General features: G+C 51.3%; 2 protein-coding genes across 7 annotated transcripts in view; one reads left to right on the top strand and one right to left on the bottom strand.

The window, feature by feature from the left end:
- The first annotated feature begins 598 nt into the window (after positions 1–598).
- FEZ1 (fasciculation and elongation protein zeta 1) lies at positions 599–16,077 on the top strand. Its single transcript, XM_035555745.2, has 10 exons — positions 599–674; positions 3,509–3,803; positions 7,910–8,006; positions 9,265–9,354; positions 9,990–10,200; positions 11,870–12,141; positions 13,575–13,655; positions 14,060–14,135; positions 14,927–14,992; positions 15,982–16,077. The coding sequence occupies exons 2-10, from the start codon at positions 3,529–3,531 to the stop codon at positions 15,996–15,998; spliced, it is 1,185 nt and encodes a 394-aa protein (XP_035411638.1). The 5' UTR covers positions 599–674; positions 3,509–3,528; the 3' UTR covers positions 15,999–16,077.
- Positions 16,078–17,094: 1,017 nt separating this feature from the next.
- Positions 17,095–19,361, bottom strand: part of PKNOX2 (PBX/knotted 1 homeobox 2) — an 86,516-nt gene continuing 84,249 nt past the window's right edge. For 5 of the 6 annotated variants that reach the window (XM_035555848.2, XM_050715061.1, XM_050715062.1 and 2 more), the window contains one exon: positions 17,175–18,745. In XM_035555848.2, the coding sequence (XP_035411741.1) occupies positions 18,495–18,745 (251 nt within the window). In that variant the 3' untranslated portion in view covers positions 17,175–18,494. Of the gene's footprint in view, positions 18,746–19,361 lie in introns of all 6 variants that reach the window. The other variant, XM_035555847.2, reaches the window with a different exon arrangement.

Raw genomic sequence — 19,361 nt, 5'->3', positions numbered from 1 at the left:
CCCCCCTCGGGACCCACCTTTGTTGCCGACAGCCATTGCGGCCAGCACCGAACCTCGGAGCGGGCGCAGGAATTGCTGCGCCACCACCCGCTGAGCCAAGGTTGTAAAGGATGAGGATGCGGCCGCTTTGCAGAACTGGATATTTTTGGGGGATATTTTTGAGGACAAAGGGGCGGGTTGTAACACTGAGAATTTTTTAAGATGTTATTTCCTCTTTGTCTCGTCGGTTTTATACCTTTTTTTTTTTTTTTTTTGGGTCTGCTTTCATAATGGCTGCAATGTATTCATACGCTTGGGCAAGTGCATGAATAAATAAATGTATATATGGGGGGGGGGCGAAAATCGCGTGTTGGTGGGGGTGCACGACCCCCAAAAAGGCTGGGGACCTCTGCTGCGGCTGCGAGGAGGGGGAGAAGGAGGAAGATGAAGCCGGGGGGGAGTGAGGATGAAGGTGAGGATGAGGGGGAGGAAGACGAGGGGGGGGGGAGGATGCAGCCGGGGGCTCTGCTGGCCCCGCTCCCCCCTCCCCTTGCCCTTCCCCGGGGGGGGGGGCGGGCGGCTACGCTCCTGATGACGTCACCCCCACCCCCCCCTTCCCGGATCGGCGCGTGCGTAGCTCGTCCCCCGCCCCCCCCCCAGACCCCTCCCGGCGCGCGGAGGATGCGGGGCCGCAGGTGGGTGCGGGGACGGGGGGCACAGAGCACCCCCCCCACACACACCGGGGTGCGCTGCGGGCAATGCGGAGTTCATGGGGCCGCACGGGCTGGGGGGGGGGATTTGGGGTGCAGCCGGGGGGGGGTGACCACGGTGGGGGGGCGCGCGGGGCGTTGACATTGCATGGAAGCGCGGGGAGGGGGGGGGGTTTGCTTTTGGGGTGCAGCTCGGTGCTTTGCGCCCCCCACCCCACCCTGGGGGAAGGCGTGCGTTGCGGGGTGCAGCGTTGCGGGGAGGGGCTGGGGGGGAGCATCGAGGGGCGAGCTCGCGGGGGCGAGGGGGGGGCGGCTCGCACCGCAGCGGTGCATGGGGGGGTGCCCCCTTTCCTACCACCCCAACCCCCACCCCCGGGGCTGGGGGGTGCGTTGGGCGTTGCGGGGCCGTGCACAAGGTGTGGGGGGGGTGCAGCCCGGCGGGGCGACGCGCCGTGGTGCGTTGTGGGAGGGGGGGGCTTCTTCGCGGGGGTGGGGGGCACCAGGACGCTGCGTGCCCCGGGGGTGCCCGATGCGCATCAGCATCCATGCAGGGGTGGTGCACTGTGCGCTGCGCACGCGTTGCATGGGGAGGGGGGGCATGAAGCAGGGGGAGGTGATTTGGGGCTGTGGAGGCGTTTTGGGGTGCATTGGGGGTGGTAGGTGCAGGGGGCACAGGCACAGAGCTGCACGTATGGGGGGGTTGCTGGCAGGGGGCGTGCATGCGCAGTGCACGGGTGCAGGTGTGTGCATGCGACGGGGAGCTCGGGGTGGGGGCAGACAAGGGGGTGGATGTGAAGGGTGCACGGGGCACACGTACAGTGCGTGGGATGGGGCTGCATGCATGTACAGCAGCGCTTGCATGTACAGCAGTGCATCCATGTACAGTGGTGCACACACAGGGAGGCGCGTGTGTGTGCAGTGTGTGCTCGCACCCCTGTGCATGCAAACACGCTTTGCACGTACCCCCTGAGCATGCATGCACCTTCACACACACACATCCATAAGGGTGCACCCCATGCCTGTATGTGCGCACTGTGCCTGCATGCTCAGGGCTGTATGTGTGCAGAGCTGCAGGCAGGCACAGGAGGTACCTGCTCAGTGCACACATCTGAGGCACAACATCACCCGTGGGGTGTGCATGTCCCTGGTGAGTGCGTGCAGCGGTGTGTGTGTGTGCATGCATGGGGACACGTGTGTGTGGAGGTGTGCGCATATGTGCACAGGGCTCATTTACATCTGTGTGTGCATGTACCCCTTGCACATGTGCACCCTGACACTCATGCACCCCCCAAAATGCATGCAGCACATGTATGCACAGTGCACAGGTGCACCCTCATGTGCATATGCCCCTGTGCAGGTGTGCCCCCCTCCAGACGTGGGGGTGCATGCATGCACAGGGGTGTGTGCCTATAGGATGCTTATGGGATGCTACTAAGATGCTACCAGGGGTTTACTAAAATGCCATTAGGATACAGTGAAGATAGTGCTAGGGTACTTCCTGGATGGCACTAAGGTACTGGCAGGATACTATGTGGAGGCTATGTAGGTACTGTGAGAACACCAGTAAGGTACTATATGGAGTAGGGCACAACCAGGATGCTGTCAGAACAGTGCTGAATTATTACCAGGATCTTTCCTGGGATGATAGTGCAATACTATTGGGGCATTAGGAAGGTGCCACTGGGGTAGTGCTAACATACCTTCAGGGTACTCTCAAGATACTACAAATGATAGCGTGTAGTGATACTACAAAAGATGCTTTTGGTGTAATAACATGGCAGGACTAGGACATTCTCAGGATACTACCAGGATCTTACTGAGATACAGTGGACACACTAGTAAGATTATCAGGACCTTATAAAGTTCCACCACGATACTTTCAGGACTCTACTAGTAATTTATTGCTAGAATCCTATCAGGATACTACTGAGATTCTGTCAGGGCACTAGTAAGATATTACTAGGATATTATTGGAACTCTACAAAAATGCTTTCAGCACATTGATAAGACACTATGAAGGTACTACTGAGATATCAGTAGAATATTCACAGGAAAGCACTAAAATAATAGATATATGGATTTTACATTGCACTACTGAGATACTGTCAGGACACTGCTAACATACCAGCCATATACTGTTAGGATCCTATCAGGTACTACTGTCATACTTTCAGGACACTATTAAGATATGACCAGGATGCTATCAGGATGCTCCTGACATAGAGTCAGGGTACTGCTATGATGCTGTCACAACACTGATAAGGTGCTTTCAGTACAGAACTCAGTTTTTAGTAGGATACTGTCAGGATGCTACTAGGGGGGATACTTCTGAGATACTACTAGGGAATGAGAAAAAGTAGTGGTAAGGTGCTTCTGGCATACTATCGGGGCAACACTTGAGCTTAGGATACTGTCAGAACATTGCTGATACTAGTATGATACTTTGATGCCACTACTAAGGTACTAGTGATATAGTAGGAGGATACTACTGAGATACTAAAAGTTCGGTAATAAAGCTGGTGATGTGATACTGTTGACTTACTGTCAGGGTGGCAGTAAGATACTCTGGGGGCTTTTAAAATACTTTGCTACTAATAGTGTTGGGATAGTACTTAGAGACAATCAGCATATTACTATAGCACTACTAAGATGCTATGAAGACAGTAGTAAGATGCTGTAGGGATGCTGCTAAGTTACCCCTGGGACACTACTAGCCCTGTACTGGGATTACAGCCAGCGCAGCGCAAGCAAAGGGAATTGGGAGCCCAGCTGGCGTGACCCTGAGCAGCAGGAGCCTCACAGGTGCCCTCTCCCCACAGCTAAGGCGGGGGCAAGGAGGATGGAGGCACCCCTGGTAAGCCTGGAGGAGGAGTTTGAGGAGGGGCCTGGGGACGATGGGGGAACCCCCCGGCGCACTGCGGACCCAGCGCTGGCCGAGCTGGAGAGCTTCTCAGCTGAGATGATGAGCTTCAAGTCGATGGAGGACCTGGTGCAGGAGTTCGATGAGAAGCTCACTGTCTGCTTCCGCAACTACGATGCCGCCACCGAGGGCCTGGCCCCTGTGCGGGGCCGCCTGCAGGCACAGGAGGAGGAGGAACGCCTCCAGGACGAGGAGTGAGTAAGGCCCCTTCCTCCCGGGGATGCCTGCCTCCGCACCCCTGTGGAGTCTGGCTCCCCGCATTGCAGCATGGTCATGCAGTGTGCCGAAGTAATGGTATAGTAACCTGTGAGTAAGTCCCCTTGGGACCTGTGTGCCTTCTTGAACCCTTGAGAGGCTTCCTCCACATGCAGCCCAACCCCTTGCATCATGGCAAAGCTGTGCAGTAGCATGGAGTAGCTGTGTAGTATCCTATGAGTAGGGCACTGTTGGGCCTGCATGCCTCCTTGCAACATTATGAGATGCACACATGCTGCCCCAGCACACAAACCAGCCTCCACCACTGCAGCATGGTTAATGCAGTACATCAGAGTAACAACATTGTATCCTATGAGTAAGGCACCACTGGGGCCTATGCACTCCTTGCATGCTCACAAGATGCCCTCTGCATGCAAGTCACACCACTGCATTGCAGCATGATCATGCAACACCTTGGAGTAGCTGTGTAGTATCCTATGAGTAGGTACAGCAGGGTGCCCCATATGGCATTGCAATGGGCCACAGCAGGCCCAGGCTTTGTGAGTGCAGCAGGGGGTGGGTAAGTGTAAACTTAGAGTAAGGTGTGAGTAGGGCTCAGCCTCCTCCTTTCAACATGCAAGCAGTGCACAAAGGCGGGGCAGCCAGTCTGGGAATCTGGGGCAAAATCTGCCCAGCCTTGCCTATTTGGCCAAAAACGGTGGCATTTGCATTGAAATCTTAATTTTCCTTAGAAACCTTTTTTTGTTGTTGCAAAAATGCCATTTGGGGGCAGAATTTGCCTTTTTTTTTTTTTTAATGGTGTTTGTCTATAAACGCCTTTCTAGTGGATTTTTTGTGTGTGTTTAATTGGGATTATTCCCCAGGCTGCAGTTCCTAATGCTGATTTTTCACCAAGCAAAGTGGTTGTTTTCAACCCCAAAGCTCCCAAATCTCTTTCTTTTCTTTTCTTTTTTTTTTTTTTTTTTTCAGAGAAAAATCAGTAGTTTTTCAGAGAAAAAATGCTTTTTGGCCTGGTGCCGGGAGCGCCGCGCTGTCGCCGGCAGCCGGCCCACGGTGCTGCTTTGTGCTGCTTATTGTGTCGTTTTGGGTCAGTTTGGGCAAAACAGGCTTTTTTTTCCCCACTCTTGAATGAGCCCTGTGTGCATGGGTGGGGGATGGGCTGTGGCCTTAAAGGCACCATTTTCCACTAATTATTAACCAATTATTGCCATAATTAACCCAGAAATCTCCTTCCGTTGCTTGCCTGGTTCTGCAAGGTGCTGTCCCTTTAAAAGCAGAAAAAAAAAGCGGATTTGGGGAATAATCACTTGCTTTTTCCTTATTTGTTGCATTTTTGCTAAAACTGGGAATATATATTTTTTTAATGTGCATTTTTGTATATTGATTTGTGAAATATATGAATAAGGGGGAAATTAAAATCAGGCAAGGAGGGGGATGAGATGAGTTCCCAAGATGGATGTTTTTGTCGTCGGTTTGGGGCTGGGGGCATTTGGGGAGGGGCGAGCTGTTTTGGGATGGTTTAGGGGGAATTGGGATGTGTGTGGATGTGGCACTGTGTTGGATGGAATGGACTAAAACTGCAGTTTGTCGTGGTGGGAAAATGGCTGGTTTTGCCTAAATTTACAGGGGAAGGTGTCAAGACCTGGGAAAATGCATGGGGGTTGGTGTTCTAACCTTGCCTTTTCCCCCATTTTTTACCTTTTTCCCCGTGTTGCCACTTTTCAGCTCTTTTTCCCCTCTTCTCCCATATCTAGTTTTCCCTATTTTTTTTACTTAATCCCCATTTTATCCCTTTTTATCCATTTGCCCTTTTTCTCGTACTCACTTTTTTCTTACATTTTCATTTTCCTCAATTCCCTTCCCCCCATTTTTCCCTTTTATCCCTTTTCTTCTTTTTCCCATTTTCCTCCTTCCACTGTCTAACCTCATTCTCCATTTTCCCAATTTTCCTTTTTTCCCACTTTTCTCTACTTTGCCATTTTCCCCTTTTTTGCCTCTTTTCTCATTTCTTTCCATTTCCTGTCTTTTATTCCCATTGTCCCTTCCATTTTTCTGCCTTTTCCTCCTTTTTACCTCTTATATCTTTTTTTTTCTCTTTTGTTCGTTTTCCCTTTTTCTCCCCTCTACCTTCCCTCTCCTTTTCCCCATGCACCTTTTGTTTTGGTGAAATAGGACAAAATTGGTCCAGCCCTGCGGGGGAATATGGCGCACACACATTAGTGGTGCAGAAGAGGTGGCAGGGGGCTCCAGGCAGCTGCTGCATAAAGGCCATGGTTTGGGGTGGTTAGGGCAGTTCTGTGGAGTGACTTGCGGTATTTCAGGGCCATGTTTCATATATTTTTTCTAGATTTTTCTTTTGTCTGTTTCAGTTCATTTTGGAGTGTTAGATGAATTTTGGGGTGTTCCATTCCAGGGCTGTTTTGCGGGGTGGCTCCAGGCATTTCACTGCTGTGTTCTTGGGCAGCAAATCAGTGTATTTTGGGAGGCTTTGAGGTTTTTTTGTTTGTTTGTTTGTTTGTTTTCAGGGTATCACAGTTGTGTTTTGGGGTGTTCCAGGGCAGTTTTGGAGGGTTTCAGGGCATCAGGGCAGCGAATCTGGACAGTTTTGCTGTCACTTGGTGCAGTTTTGGGTTATTTCAGAGCAGTATTTTTGGGTGTTCCAGGTCCAATTTTGGGGGAATTTCAGGGCAGTTTTGGAGGTGATTTAGTTTTTTTTTCAGGGTTTACAGTTTGGGGTGCTTCAAAAGGGCATTTTGGGGCACTATGGGGTGTTGTGGCTGCATTTTGAGGCATTTCAGCATGATGCAGGACAGCATTTTGGGGGAGTTTTGAAGCATTTTGGACATTGCAGAAGCTTTTGGGGGTGTTGCGTTTCTATCATTGTCTTTTGGGGCAGTTGGAGATGTTCTGGAGCAGTGCAGTGGCATTTTGGGGTGTTTCAGAACAGTGTTTTGGTGCTTCCAGAACAGATTTCTGAGGCATTCTAGAAATCATTTTAGTTTTAGGGCAACATTTCAGGACATCATTTTTTGATTCTTTTAAGAGTGGCATTTTTGGGGTGTTTTGGGGTGTCAGGGCAGTATGTTGGGGCACTTGAGAGTGTTTTGGGATGCTGTTAAGGGATAGAATTTTAAGATATAAAAGGTGTTCTGGTGCAGCATTTTGGGGCATTTTGGAGCATTTCAGGGCAGTGTTTCAGAACAGCACTTTGTGAGATTTCTGGGTGTTCAAAGGTTGTGTATTGGAACATTTTGGGGCATTTGAGAATATTTGTGGTTGTTTCGGGGTGGTGTTTGGGAGCATTCCAGGGTGGCACTGTGGGCCATTTTGGAGTATCTTGCTTTTGGGGGCATTTGGGCGTCATGTTTCAGGATGACATTTTGGGACATTTCAGTGCATTTGGGTGGGGTTGGGTTGATGCATTTTGAGGCATTTCATGGTGTTTTGGAGCATTTTGGGCAGTGTCTCTGTGGAGCATTTTGGGGTGTTCCAGAGCAGCATTTTGAGATGCTTTGGGGCTTTTCAGAGTGTCTTGGGACATCTCAGGGCTTCGAGGCAGTGTTTTAGTGCAGCATTTTGGAGCACTTCTGGGGCTTTAGGGACTTCCAGTTTTTTGGGGGGACATTTCAGGGCATCAGGGCAATGTTTTGGGGTGGTATTTGGGGATATTTAGGAGTGATTTAGGATGGCGTTTTGGGGCGTTTGGGGTCATTCAGAGCATTGCTGTGGCCTTTTGGGGGTAAAGTTACAAAATGGTGTCTTGGGGGCATCACAAGTGTTGGGGTACTTTGGGATATTTCAGGGCAGTATTCCAGAATGATATTTTGGGATGTTTTAGGGTGTTCTGAGGCAGCATTTGGGGTGCTTTGGGATGTTTTGTGCATCTGAGTGACGTTTCCGGTTGTTTCCAGGCATCATTTTGGGGCATTTCTGGGTGTTCTTGGGCTGCATTTGGGGCTGCTTTGAGGCATTTCGTCGAGGCATTTCGTCATGGCATTTCAGGATGGCTGTCTGGGACGCAGTGCTTCTTTGGGGCATTTTGGGCCATTTTGGCAATTGCCGCTCACCACCCACCTCCCTGCAGGGTCTGGGACGCCCTTACTGATGGCTTCGTCCCCCGGGACTCCCCCCGACCCTGGCTGCACCCTGAAGCTGAGGCCCCCGATGGCACCGACCCCCAGGTATGGCTGTGGCACTCTTAACACCCCAAAACCCTCCTGTCCCCACGTGACCTCCAGTGATGATTGACAGTTGTCAATCAACCCCAAGGCTTAGCGACCATCAGGGAGGGAGCTGAGCCAGGGTGCTTCAGACCACCCAGAAATGGTGTATTTGGGGGGGCTGTTCTTTCATGCAGTACCAATGACAATTGCACTAAACCGGTCAAGATTAAGTGCTTGGTTTGGCAATCTGGTCCCTGCCAATCCGTCCCTAAGCTGGGGGTAAGATGGTGTATTTTGGAGGGAGAAAATAGCGTTTACTTCTTTGTAGTGAGTTTGTGCTGTGAGTAGCTGTGTTTGGGATTGTGGGAGGGCAGTAAAAATGTCCCCAAACCCACTGAATTAAGCCCATTTGGATGTCACACAACCTGTCACTAGAGAAGGCGGGAGAAAGTCCATTTCTTGGTTTATTTTCTGCTAAAAAAAAAAAAAAATAACCTTTGAAAGATAGTAAAAAAGATGTCTCCCCATCCAACATCTTCGTTGTTCACCCCCCTATCCAGCATCCCTCTCCGACATCTCCCTGCCTAATGTCCCCATCCAACATCTCCATCCAGCCTCTCCCCATTTAACGTTTCCATCCCATGTCCAACATCTCCCCTTCCAACGTGTCTGTTATCTCTCCATCCAACACCTCTTTCTGACATCCCTCTGCTTCTCTCAGTCCAATGTCTCCACCCAATGTCTCCCCATCCAGTGTCCACATCCATTGGCTTCTTCCATTCCCCTCCAATATCTCCCTATCATCTCCCCGTCCAATGTCTCCATGCAACATCTCTATGTGCTGTATCTTCATCAAACTTGTCCCCATCCATCATTTTCACCCAACATCACCATATGAAGTCCCTGTCCAACATCATCTCCCTGTCCGACATCCCCACCCAGCATTTCTATCCAACACACGGCTGTCTGGTGTCCCCATCCAGTATCCTCAAATGAGGTTTCCATCTAACATCTCCTAAGGCAACGTCTCCATCCAACACCCTGATCCAGTGTCTCCCATCCAAAGTCTCCCTGTCCTACCTCCCCATCCAGCATCTCCCCATCCGTTGTCTCCATACAATATCTCCCCAATGCATACCCTGCAGGTAGCGCGTCCCCAGAGCTGTGGCTCCCTGGCAGCTCTCCCCATGAGCTGTGGGGGCCATGTCTGTGTCTGTGCCTGCACCAGGCAGTGTCCATGGTGCCACCGGGGCCACCCAGCTTGTGTCTCCTGCAGCTTTGTGAGAAGGAAGAGGAGGAGGAGCTTGCTGAGAGGAGCGAGCATGACTCAGGCATCAATGAGGAGCCACTGCTGACGGCTGAGCAGGTACCCTCAGCCCCTGTGGGTACCCAAACATCGAAGTGTGCCCATAACACTGGGCTCACATCCCCCAGGACAGCCTCAGCCCACCCCAGCCCCATGGCTGTATGCTCAAGGTGCAAAAAAGGCCAAATCCCATCATTTTGGAACGCTGTCCCCTCCCTGTGGGCAGGGGTGCAGGACACAGACGTGGGTTGCAAGGGGGAAGCCATATGCAGACGTACAGATGGGATGTGTGGGATACACAGTTGGAAATGGGGGTGCTGAAGTGGGGTGTGGGGTTTGGGTGCAGATGGGGATGTAGGGTGCACATACAAGATGTGAATGGACAGCACAGTGCAGGTGCAGGATACCCATGTAGTGCGCAAGGTGCAGGTTTGGACTGTGGGGGGCAGATGGAGGGTGTGGGGACAAGTACGGGGTGCAGGATGGAGGATGCAACGTAGGGTGTAGGGAGCGGGATGCAGGCGTAGGTAAGGGATGCAGCTGCAGGATTCGTGGTGCAGACGTGAGATGGTGCAGCACGGTGCGGTGAAGGTGGAGGGTGCAGGCAGCAGGGTGCAGGTGCAGGACAAGTGCAGGGTGCAGGTATGGGATGAGGTGGGGTGCAAAGTGCAACTGGAGGGCACAATGCCCCACAGGTCATCGAGGAGCTGGAGGAGCTGATGCAGAGTTCGCCTGACCCTGAGGCTGACCCTGACGGTGATGAAGATGAGGAGGAGGAGGAGGAGGAGGAGGAGGAGGAAGCTGAGGCTGATGTAGAGGGTGATGGTGGTGGGGGCATGGAGCCCATCCTCCTGCGTGAGCTGCACACTTTCTCCCCCACCTTCAACAACAACTGCTCCCATGAAGGTACGGCCAGCAAGACCCAGGCCAGTCCCTTTTTGGGGGAAATTCCCACCAAATTGGGCAAACAAATCTCTCCAGGTTTCAGGGCTGGCTGGACCCAGTGTTTAAGCACTGTTTGGTCAGGAGGTGGCTCTTATAAAAAAATAAGCCCACGGAGATCTTGCTTTTAGTGTTGCATTAAGTGCACCCTGTGTGTCACCAAGCACACCACACGTTTTGCAGAGTATCTCCTGCATTGTGCATTGTACTAAATGCCTTTTGCTAAATGCATGTAGTGCATTTCTCTAAAACATTTTGCAAAACACTGTGCCATTCATTAAATGTGCTATACCTTGCACTGTTACCACCATCTTTTCTCCATGTATACCAAGGATTTTGCTAAACATACCATGCAGTTCATTAAATAACCTGTGTATTTTGCAAAAATGTCTTATGTGTCCTGCGCTCTTGCATTCTGCATTTCAGTAACTGCACTTTCCTCATGACACAATGCATGTGACTGCATGCAGCAGACTCTTCTCTGATCTGTGGATGGTGCATTTTCCTGATTTCACTGTGCATTTTACTGAATGGTTTGCGCACCTCCCTGAATGCACTGTGCCACTAAATGCACTGTGCACCATCCATAATGTCTAGAAAACTTTTTGGTGCTTTTCAGTAATTGCACTAGGTTTTTTCCCCCTTAAAGCACCATGCATGCATTTCACTAACTGCATGGAGAGTTTCATTAATCTCATCGGGCATTTTGCTAATTGCTCTGTGTATTCCCCTAGTTGCACATAGTACATTTCAGTTATTGCACCATGCGTGTCAGTAATTGCACCAAGCAACTCTGTAATTGCTCTGGGCATTTAATTTATGACACTGGGCATTTCAATAATTGTACTATGACAGTGTTGGGTGTTCCAATAAATGCACTGTGCATCTTCATAATCACAACACATTAAAAAAGTTTCAATGTGCATTTCACTAATTGCACTGTACATTTCATTAATTGCCTCTGTGGAATTTTACTAAATGTAGTGTGTGTTCAGATAATGCTTGTCACTAATTGCACCATGTGTTTCACTAATGCACTATGCCTTTCACTGATTGCACCAGGAATATCACTGACTCCTCTGTGCATTGCACTAATTGCAACAAGCATACCAATAACTGCACGGGGCATTGCCACATCACACTGTGCATTGCACTAATTGCAACAGGCATCCCAATAACTGCACTGGGCATTGCTGAATCGCACCGTGCATTGCACTGATTGCACTAGACATTGCTGTATCGCACCGTGCATTGCACTAACTGCACTGGACATTGCTGTATCGCACCATGCATTGCAGTAACTGCACTGGGCATTGCCGAATTGCACTGTGCATTGCACTAATTGCACTGGTCATTGCTGTATCGCACTGTGCATTGCACTAACTGCACTGGGCATTGCTGTATCGCGCCATGCATTGCACTAACTGCACTGGGCATTGCCGAATCGCACCGTGCATTGCACTAATTGCACTGGACATTGTTGTATCGCACCGTGCATTGCACTAATTGCGCTGGACATCTTACCATTTGCACTGGGTGGCCCAGTAATTGCAGCGTGCATGTCACTAATGGTGCAATGCATTTTGCAATCGTGCAATGCGTGTCCTGTCTCTAACCGCCCCGCCGGCAGCAGGGCTGGAGCAGCTCTCAGCCGGGGAGCTGGTGGCGGCGGCGGGGCGGGCGGAGGCGGCGAGCCGGGCGCTGTCGGCGGAGCTGGTGGCACAGCTGGCGCGGCGGGACGAGCTGGCCTTCGAGAAGGAGGTGAAGACGGCGTTCATTGGGGCGCTGCTGGCGGTGCAGGGGGAGCAGCGGGAGCAGCGGGAGGCCGCTCGGCGCCGCCGCCGTGACCGGGGGCTGAGCCTGCAGGGGGGGCGCCCCGAACGCGGGGCACACATGCCCAGGAAGGTGGGAGATGCGGCGGCCGTGGGGAGGAGACGCAGGGGGACGGGGGAATGTGGGAATGGGAGGACATGGGATGGGAAGGGCGTCCATGGGATCCTGGGGATGTCGGAATGGGATATGGGGACGGGACAGGGAAACATGGGGACATGGGACAGGATGTGGGGACATGGGACAGGGTGCGGTGATGATGGGATGGGATGGGATGGGATGGGGGGATGTAGGATCTTGGGGATGTGGGGATACAGTGACAGAGGGTGGTCAGCATGGGGGAAAAGGGGACGGGATTCAGGGAATGTAGGGGTGAGATATAGGGACAGGGGGACATGGGAGGATGTGGGATCTGGAAGATGTTGGAATGGGATGTGGGGAAGTGGGGACGAGGAGGTGGGATGGGGGGACATGGCCACAGGGGACTGTGGAGACATGAGATAGGGTGGGATAGGATGAGGGGGATGTAGAATCCTGTAGATCTGAAGATAGGTTGTGGGGATACGGGAACAAGGAGCTGGGGACAGGGGGACATGGGATGGGATGGGGGACCACAGGTTCCAGGAGATGTGGGAATGGGATGATGGGACAGGGGGAGGTAGGATCAGGGGGACATGGGCTCCCAATGATGGGGGGATAGGGGATTTGGGGACATGGGGACAGGGGCAGATAGGGACAAAGGGATATGGGATGGGATGGGATGGGATGGGATGGGATGGGGGACATAGGATACTTGGAATAAGAGGAATACAGGGGAAGGTGGGAACATGGGGACATGGTATGGAACAAGGTGATATAGGAGAGGGGGAGGTGGGGACATGGGGCTAGGTGGATGAGGAATGGGATGGGATGTAGATATAAAATGGGACAGGGATGTGAAATGGGGGGACTTGGGATGAGGGCACATGGAATGGGGACGACATGGGACAGGATGGGGGGGACATGGGACAGGGGCATGTGGGGATGGGATGTGGGGATATGGGGACTGGGGAGGTGGGGACAGGGGGACATGGGATGGGATGGTTGGACACAATCCAGGAGACGTGGGAATGTGATGGTGGGACATGGAATGGGGGGACATGGGAAGGAATGGGGGCACATGGGATTGGGGAGGTAGGAACTTAGGGACGGCATGGGGGGACATGAGGTTGGGCAGATCGGATGAGGGACAGGAGACGTGGACAATGCGTATGGGACAGGGAACATGAAGGGGTGGGATGGGAATGTTGGGATGGGGGGACATGGGACATGGAGAGGACACATGGAAATGGGGATGTGGGGGCAGGGGGATGTGGGGACGGGGGGCCACAGGGATAGAGGGGAGGGGGGACAGCAGGGCATGGGACAAGTACATGGTGGGGACAGGGATGTGGGTCAGGGAGATGGGGACATTGGTGCCGAGGGAGGCGCGCAGGTGCCCGGGAGGTGACGGGGTGACGCGTCCCCAGCGCTTCAGCATGGAGGGCATCTCCAGCATCCTGCACTCCAGCCTGCGCCAGACCTTCGGCCCTGCCACCAACGAGAAGCAGGTGCTGCATTTTTCCCCCCAAATCGCCCAGATCTGTCCCCTTTCACCTGCCCTCTTGCACACCCTATTTCCCTGCATCCCCCAAACCCCATTTTCCCCTTTTAAAAAATTCTTTAATCTTAAGCTTTGCAACACACTTCTCCCTGCTCTGCAAATCCACCTTGCAAAATCATCCTTTTTCATCCACAAAATCCTCCCTTTATGTTTGGGCAGTTTTTGCAGCATCCAAATAATTCAATAGCCCCCAAATGTCTGCAAATTAAATGTGATTGCAGGAAAGTTGCAGACATACTTTGCATTTGTGCTTTCATGCCAATTTGGTGCAATTTGCATCATCGAGATGAACAAAAATTTATAGTTTTGTGGCATGAAAATGTTTCTGTGGTGATTTTTTCTGTTTTGCAGTACCTGAACACAGTGATTCCTTATGAGAAGAAGGGATCGCCCCCCTCCGTTGAGGACCTGCAGATGCTCACCAACAGTGAGTCCTTGCTTGGGCAGTCATTTTGCATCAGAATCAGCCATTTTGCATTGCTGCAAGACGGCCGATTTGGGGCACAAATATACATTGCTGCAGCACCTGTGATTTTTGCATTGTTGTAACACAGCCAGTTTTGGTTGCATCGTTGTAGCGCAGGCAGTTTGAGGTGCAACCAGCCATGTAACACCATTGCAACACAGCTGATTTGAGGGGAAAACACCCATTTGCATCACGGCAGTACAGCTGCTTTGGGTCACAATCACCATTTTACATCAATGCAGCATTGACAATTTTGGGGCACAGTTGTCTGATGTGCAGCACTGTGGAAAAACCAATCTGGGGTGAAAATACCTCTTTTGCTTTGTGCCAACACGGCTGATTTGGAGCACAGCTGTTTTTTGCATCACTGTGGTCCAGCCACAGTGGCGGACCCACTTTACAACCCCCAACATGGCCTATTTGTGGTAAAATCGCCCGTTTTGCATTGTTGTGCCCTGGCCTATTTGGGGTACAATCACCCATTTTGCATCACTGCAGCACAGCTGATCTGCAGCAAGCCCCCATTTTTACACCCTACACCAGTGCCAATTTGGGTGTGAAACACCCATTCTGCATCACCCCAGACTGGCTGATTGGGGGGTGAAAAATGCTCATTTTGGATACTGCCATGCTTGGTGCATTGTGGGAGACTCTGTCCGTGTCTCTGGTGACTTTTGGGACAGAGAGGGGGAATTTTGGAGGAGCATGTGGGGGCACAGGGGCTGGGCTCACGGCACTATTCCCCCTCGCAGTCCTGTTTGCTATGAAGGAGGGGAACGAGAAGGTGCCCACACTGCTGACGGATTACATCCTCAAAGGTACCTGCTGACCCTGCACATCCCCTGTGCATCCTCCGTACAGCCCCCGCACATTCCCTGTTTATCCTTGTGCATCCCTTGAGCATCCCTCATGCATATCCCACACATCCCCTATGCACCCCTCATGCATTTCCCAGGTATCCTTTGTGCATGCTTGTGCCACTGTGCATCCACCACGCTTCCCTTCTGCATCTCCTGTGCATCCTTTTTGCATGCCCTGCTCATCCCTCATGTGTCCCCATGCATCCCTTACTCGTCTCCTGTGCATCCTGTGTGCATGCTTAAGGCCTGCAGGCCTTATGCATCCTCATGCACCCTCGTTGTCCGTTCTCCTTCATCCCCCTTGCACCCTTACGTTGTCCTTCTGCATCTTTCATGCACCTTCACGAACATCTCCTATGCCTCCCTCCTTTTCATCCCTTGTGCATCCCCATTCATCCCATCTGCTAGGCATCTGTTGTACATCCCCTGTGTACCCTTTGCACCATCATCTGCCCCTTGCACATCCCCTGTGTCCCCTCATGCACCTCTTGTGCATGCCTTGTGCATTCCTCCTGCATCCCTTTCATGTTCCTCCCACATCGCCTGTGCATCCCATTTGCAGCCACTGTGCAACCTCATGCAGCACTCATGCATGCTTGTGTACCCTTGTGCATCCTAGTGCACCTGTGCTCATGCATCCCTGGTGCACACTCATGCACTCTCGTGCATACTTGTGCATGTGAGTCCCTAAGTATGCTCGGGCTCCCTTGTGCACCCCCACGCATTTGCGCATACTTATGTGTCCTCATGCCACCTGGTGCACGCTCACGCATCACTGTGCACCTTTACAACCCTTGTGCATCTCTGCATGCTAGTGCACTCTTGTGCCTCCTGGTGCAAGCCTGTCCATCGTTGTGCACCCGTCTGCTTGTGCATCATCATGCAGCCCAGTGCAGCCTTGTGCACACCCGTGCACTGGCAAACGCCCACGGCCTCTCTCTTTGCAGTGCTCTGCCCAACCTGATGTGGCGCTGCCCTTGAGCTCCCCCCACCCCGGCGCCCCCCCAAAATGGGGGCCAAACACAAGGAAAACAGGTCGCCTGCGGCCCCCCTGCCCCACGCTCCCCCCCCCCACCTTTGCACAGCTGGGAAATAAATAATTTGTTTCATTAATTAAGCAACTGTCCTCCAGTATCTTCTTTCCCTGCCTACAACGCTCACCGTGTTTTCCAGCTTTTAGATAGAAAAACGTGCTTTTTGTAGAAAATGCCAAGGAGGAAACTGCTGTGAGGCTCATGAATATTCAGCATTTTGCAAAATATGCACATTTTGGCTAGTGAGCTGCTGGGTGCTCGTTAGGACATGGAAGAAAGTGGGAGCTTCCATTCTGGGGAGAACCAATCAGATTTGGGGAGTGTTGCTCATTTTGGGTGAGAGTCACTAGTTTGGGGGTACTTTCTTTTTTGGAGAACATATTCTATTTTGGGGGTGCAGCCATCATTTTGAGTCAACTTGTCTTACTCTGGGGGGAAGGCACTATGGGGAGTTTCACTCATTTATGGGAGCATCAGTTGCTTTTGAGAGTCACACATTTTGGGGAATATCACGCTTTTGGGGGGGAGTAACTCATTTCTTGAGAAAAACACTTTGGGGAAAATCACTAATTTGGGGAACATCCCTCCTTTTTGGGGAACATCATTCAGTCATTTTGGTGCACATTGCTTATTTTGAGGAAGCATAACACATTTCAGGGAAACATCATCCATTTTGGGCTGGGACATCCATTTGGGGGCATATTGCATATTTGGAGGAGTATAATGCATTCTGGGGGAAAGTCACCCATCTGGGGGGTGCATTGTTCACATTGAGGGCAAACCACTCCATTTTGGAGCTCTTTAGGGAAGCCTCACTTCCCTAAAGGGGGGGTGCATCACTGTTGTGCAAGTAGGAATCCTTTTTGGGTTGCATCACTCATTTGTGGGCTTAGGGTGAGTTACCCATTTTGGGGGAGATTCACCTATTTGGGTTCTGGGTGAATTGCCTGTTTTGGGGGGGGGGGTTACTCACCCATTTTGGGGTTCCTCTACAGCCCCCCCCCAGAAGAAGCTGACAATAAAATACAGCTGCAAAACCTCATCTCTTAGTACTTTATAATAAATGGACATGAATTAATACTAAATTACAATGAATCCTTTATGAAATTATGGATTACATTCACGCCAGATCAGTATCGAAAAATAGGCTTTTCTGCCCATTGCATCACTTTGTTGCTGCAGCTGTTTTTCTGTGGCTGCTGTTTCTTCTCAACTCCTCAAGAGCCAAAAGAAGGACAAAAATGGCAATTGTTGCAGCCGCCCAAATCCTTCCTTACTACAGAAGGACAAACCCCGCAGTTATGGGGAAGAACCTGCAGAAAAAAACTTTTGTTTCCCCCCCACGGTACAAAGAGCCCCTGTGTCACCTGGGCTGCTTTTGTCTCACATTTTAAGGCAAAATTTGCCCTTTTACTACCATTCCAAAGTCTCCAAATGAATTGCTTTTGTAGAGCTGCCCTCCCTGATACCTCATTCAGGGCACTTGGGGGTGAGAAACCCAATGTTTTCCTGTGCAGGTGGATGATACTGGGGAGAAATCATCTTTTCAGCAACCATACTGAATTTCCTTCCTCCCGGGCAAAGCCTGGGGTTCACTATTCAACTTTGGGTGAAAGTATGTGGATTTTTTTTTAACCATTTTTCCCTTTTTGGTACCAAAGCACCCTGGGAAGGTCTCACTCCTGGCAGGTTTTGCCCAACTTTGCATCTAGTCTCAGCCCTTAAGGAAAAGGGTGTGTTTTTTTTTTTTTCCAGATTTGATGGGTTTTTAGCACATAAATTAAAGAGTTCAGGGGAGCTTTCTCCCTTTTCCAGAAAGTCATGTATGGAGTCACCAAATGGCCACGACATTGGAGGTTTGGGCAATCCAGTGGGTCAAGAGTGTGAAACTTTCCTCAAATCTGATCTGAAGCAGAATTTGCACTCAGCAATTTTTTCCCACCTGCTGATATTTATGCCTGTGAGTGATCTTTTCTGGGGAAGCCTTCCCAAAAAAACATCAGTCCTGGTTTGTTTGGTTTTTTTTTTTTGCACCAAGAAATCCAAGAGGATGCAGCAGCCCACAGTGAAAAAAAACGTGTTACCCCATGGCATCCAAGCATTGTGGGCATAACATCTTCCACTAAAAATGCTTTCCTCACCAAAATCGAAGGGCAAAGAGGGAAAACAAGGATAAAACTTGGAAAAAAACAAAAAACAAAACAAAACAAAAATCCGGCCACAATATGTGCCTTGTAAACGCATGTCCTTCACTTCCACGCGCTGGTGTGGTGGCCCCCGTGCTCCCACAGGCAGATAGGGCACCTGTCAGTGCCTCCAATTTGCTCTTTTCTCACCAATTTGTTGCTGTTCTTGCCATTTTTTGCCATTTGGGAGGGGGGGGTGTTTCTGGTGCCATCAATGATTTGAGGAGGGCGCAGGGGGAACTACTCCAGTGAGTCACTGTGGTCCAAGCCGAGGTCAGTGCCGGGTGCAGCTGGGAGGCCACCAGGCTCTTCCTCCAGCTCCTCCTCCTCCTCTTCCTCCTCTTCCATCTCGTCCTCATCCTCCTCCTCGTCTTCCTCCTCCTCCTCAGTACCGTCTAGGGAGTCATCATGGGCCGCCAGCATGGCTTGCTGCATGGCCATGGTGGCTGTGGCTGATGACAGGGGCTGCAGGTTGTCCATGCCAAGTGGGCCTGAAATTTGAAAAATATATGTAAGGACTCCCCAGCCAACATTGAAAGGACAAAAAAAGTGCATCAACCCAGAATAACACAAGTGGAAAGCTGTATCTATGCAGAATACGCTGTAGGGTGTCCCACCTGATCCAGCCATCCCCCGAAGTCCAAACCTTAACATTTTAGCTCATGCATCTTTGCTGAATAACAGGAAACACTCATTTTTTCAGCAAGAGGATGTCCAAAATGGTTGGGAAGCTCTTCTCTTCATCTTTCTTTACCACTTCCTCATCTTCTAATCTTCTGTTCTCGTTTTCATCTTCTCCACCTTTGATGGGCAGAGGCCAATGGGATGAGGTTCAACGTAGCCAAGTGCCGGGTCCTGCACTTTGGCCACAGCAACCCCATGCAGCACTACAGGCTGGGGGCAGAGTAACTCGAAAGCTGTGCAGAGGAAAAGGATCCGGGGGTGATGATTGATGCTCACCTGAACACGAGCCAGCACTGTGCCCACGTGGCCAAGAAGGCCAACGGCCTCCTGGCTTGTGTCAGGAATAGTGCAGCCAGCAGGAGGTGATCGTCCCCCTGTACTCTGCTCTGGTGAGGCCGCACCTCGAGTGCTGTGTTCAGCTTT

Source organism: Cygnus atratus, chromosome 22, assembly GCF_013377495.2.
Source record: "Cygnus atratus isolate AKBS03 ecotype Queensland, Australia chromosome 22, CAtr_DNAZoo_HiC_assembly, whole genome shotgun sequence".
NCBI classification, from domain to species: Eukaryota; Metazoa; Chordata; class Aves; order Anseriformes; family Anatidae; genus Cygnus; species Cygnus atratus.
Note: the sequence above shows the minus strand (reverse complement) of the source record. Positions and strands in the feature narration are given on the sequence as shown.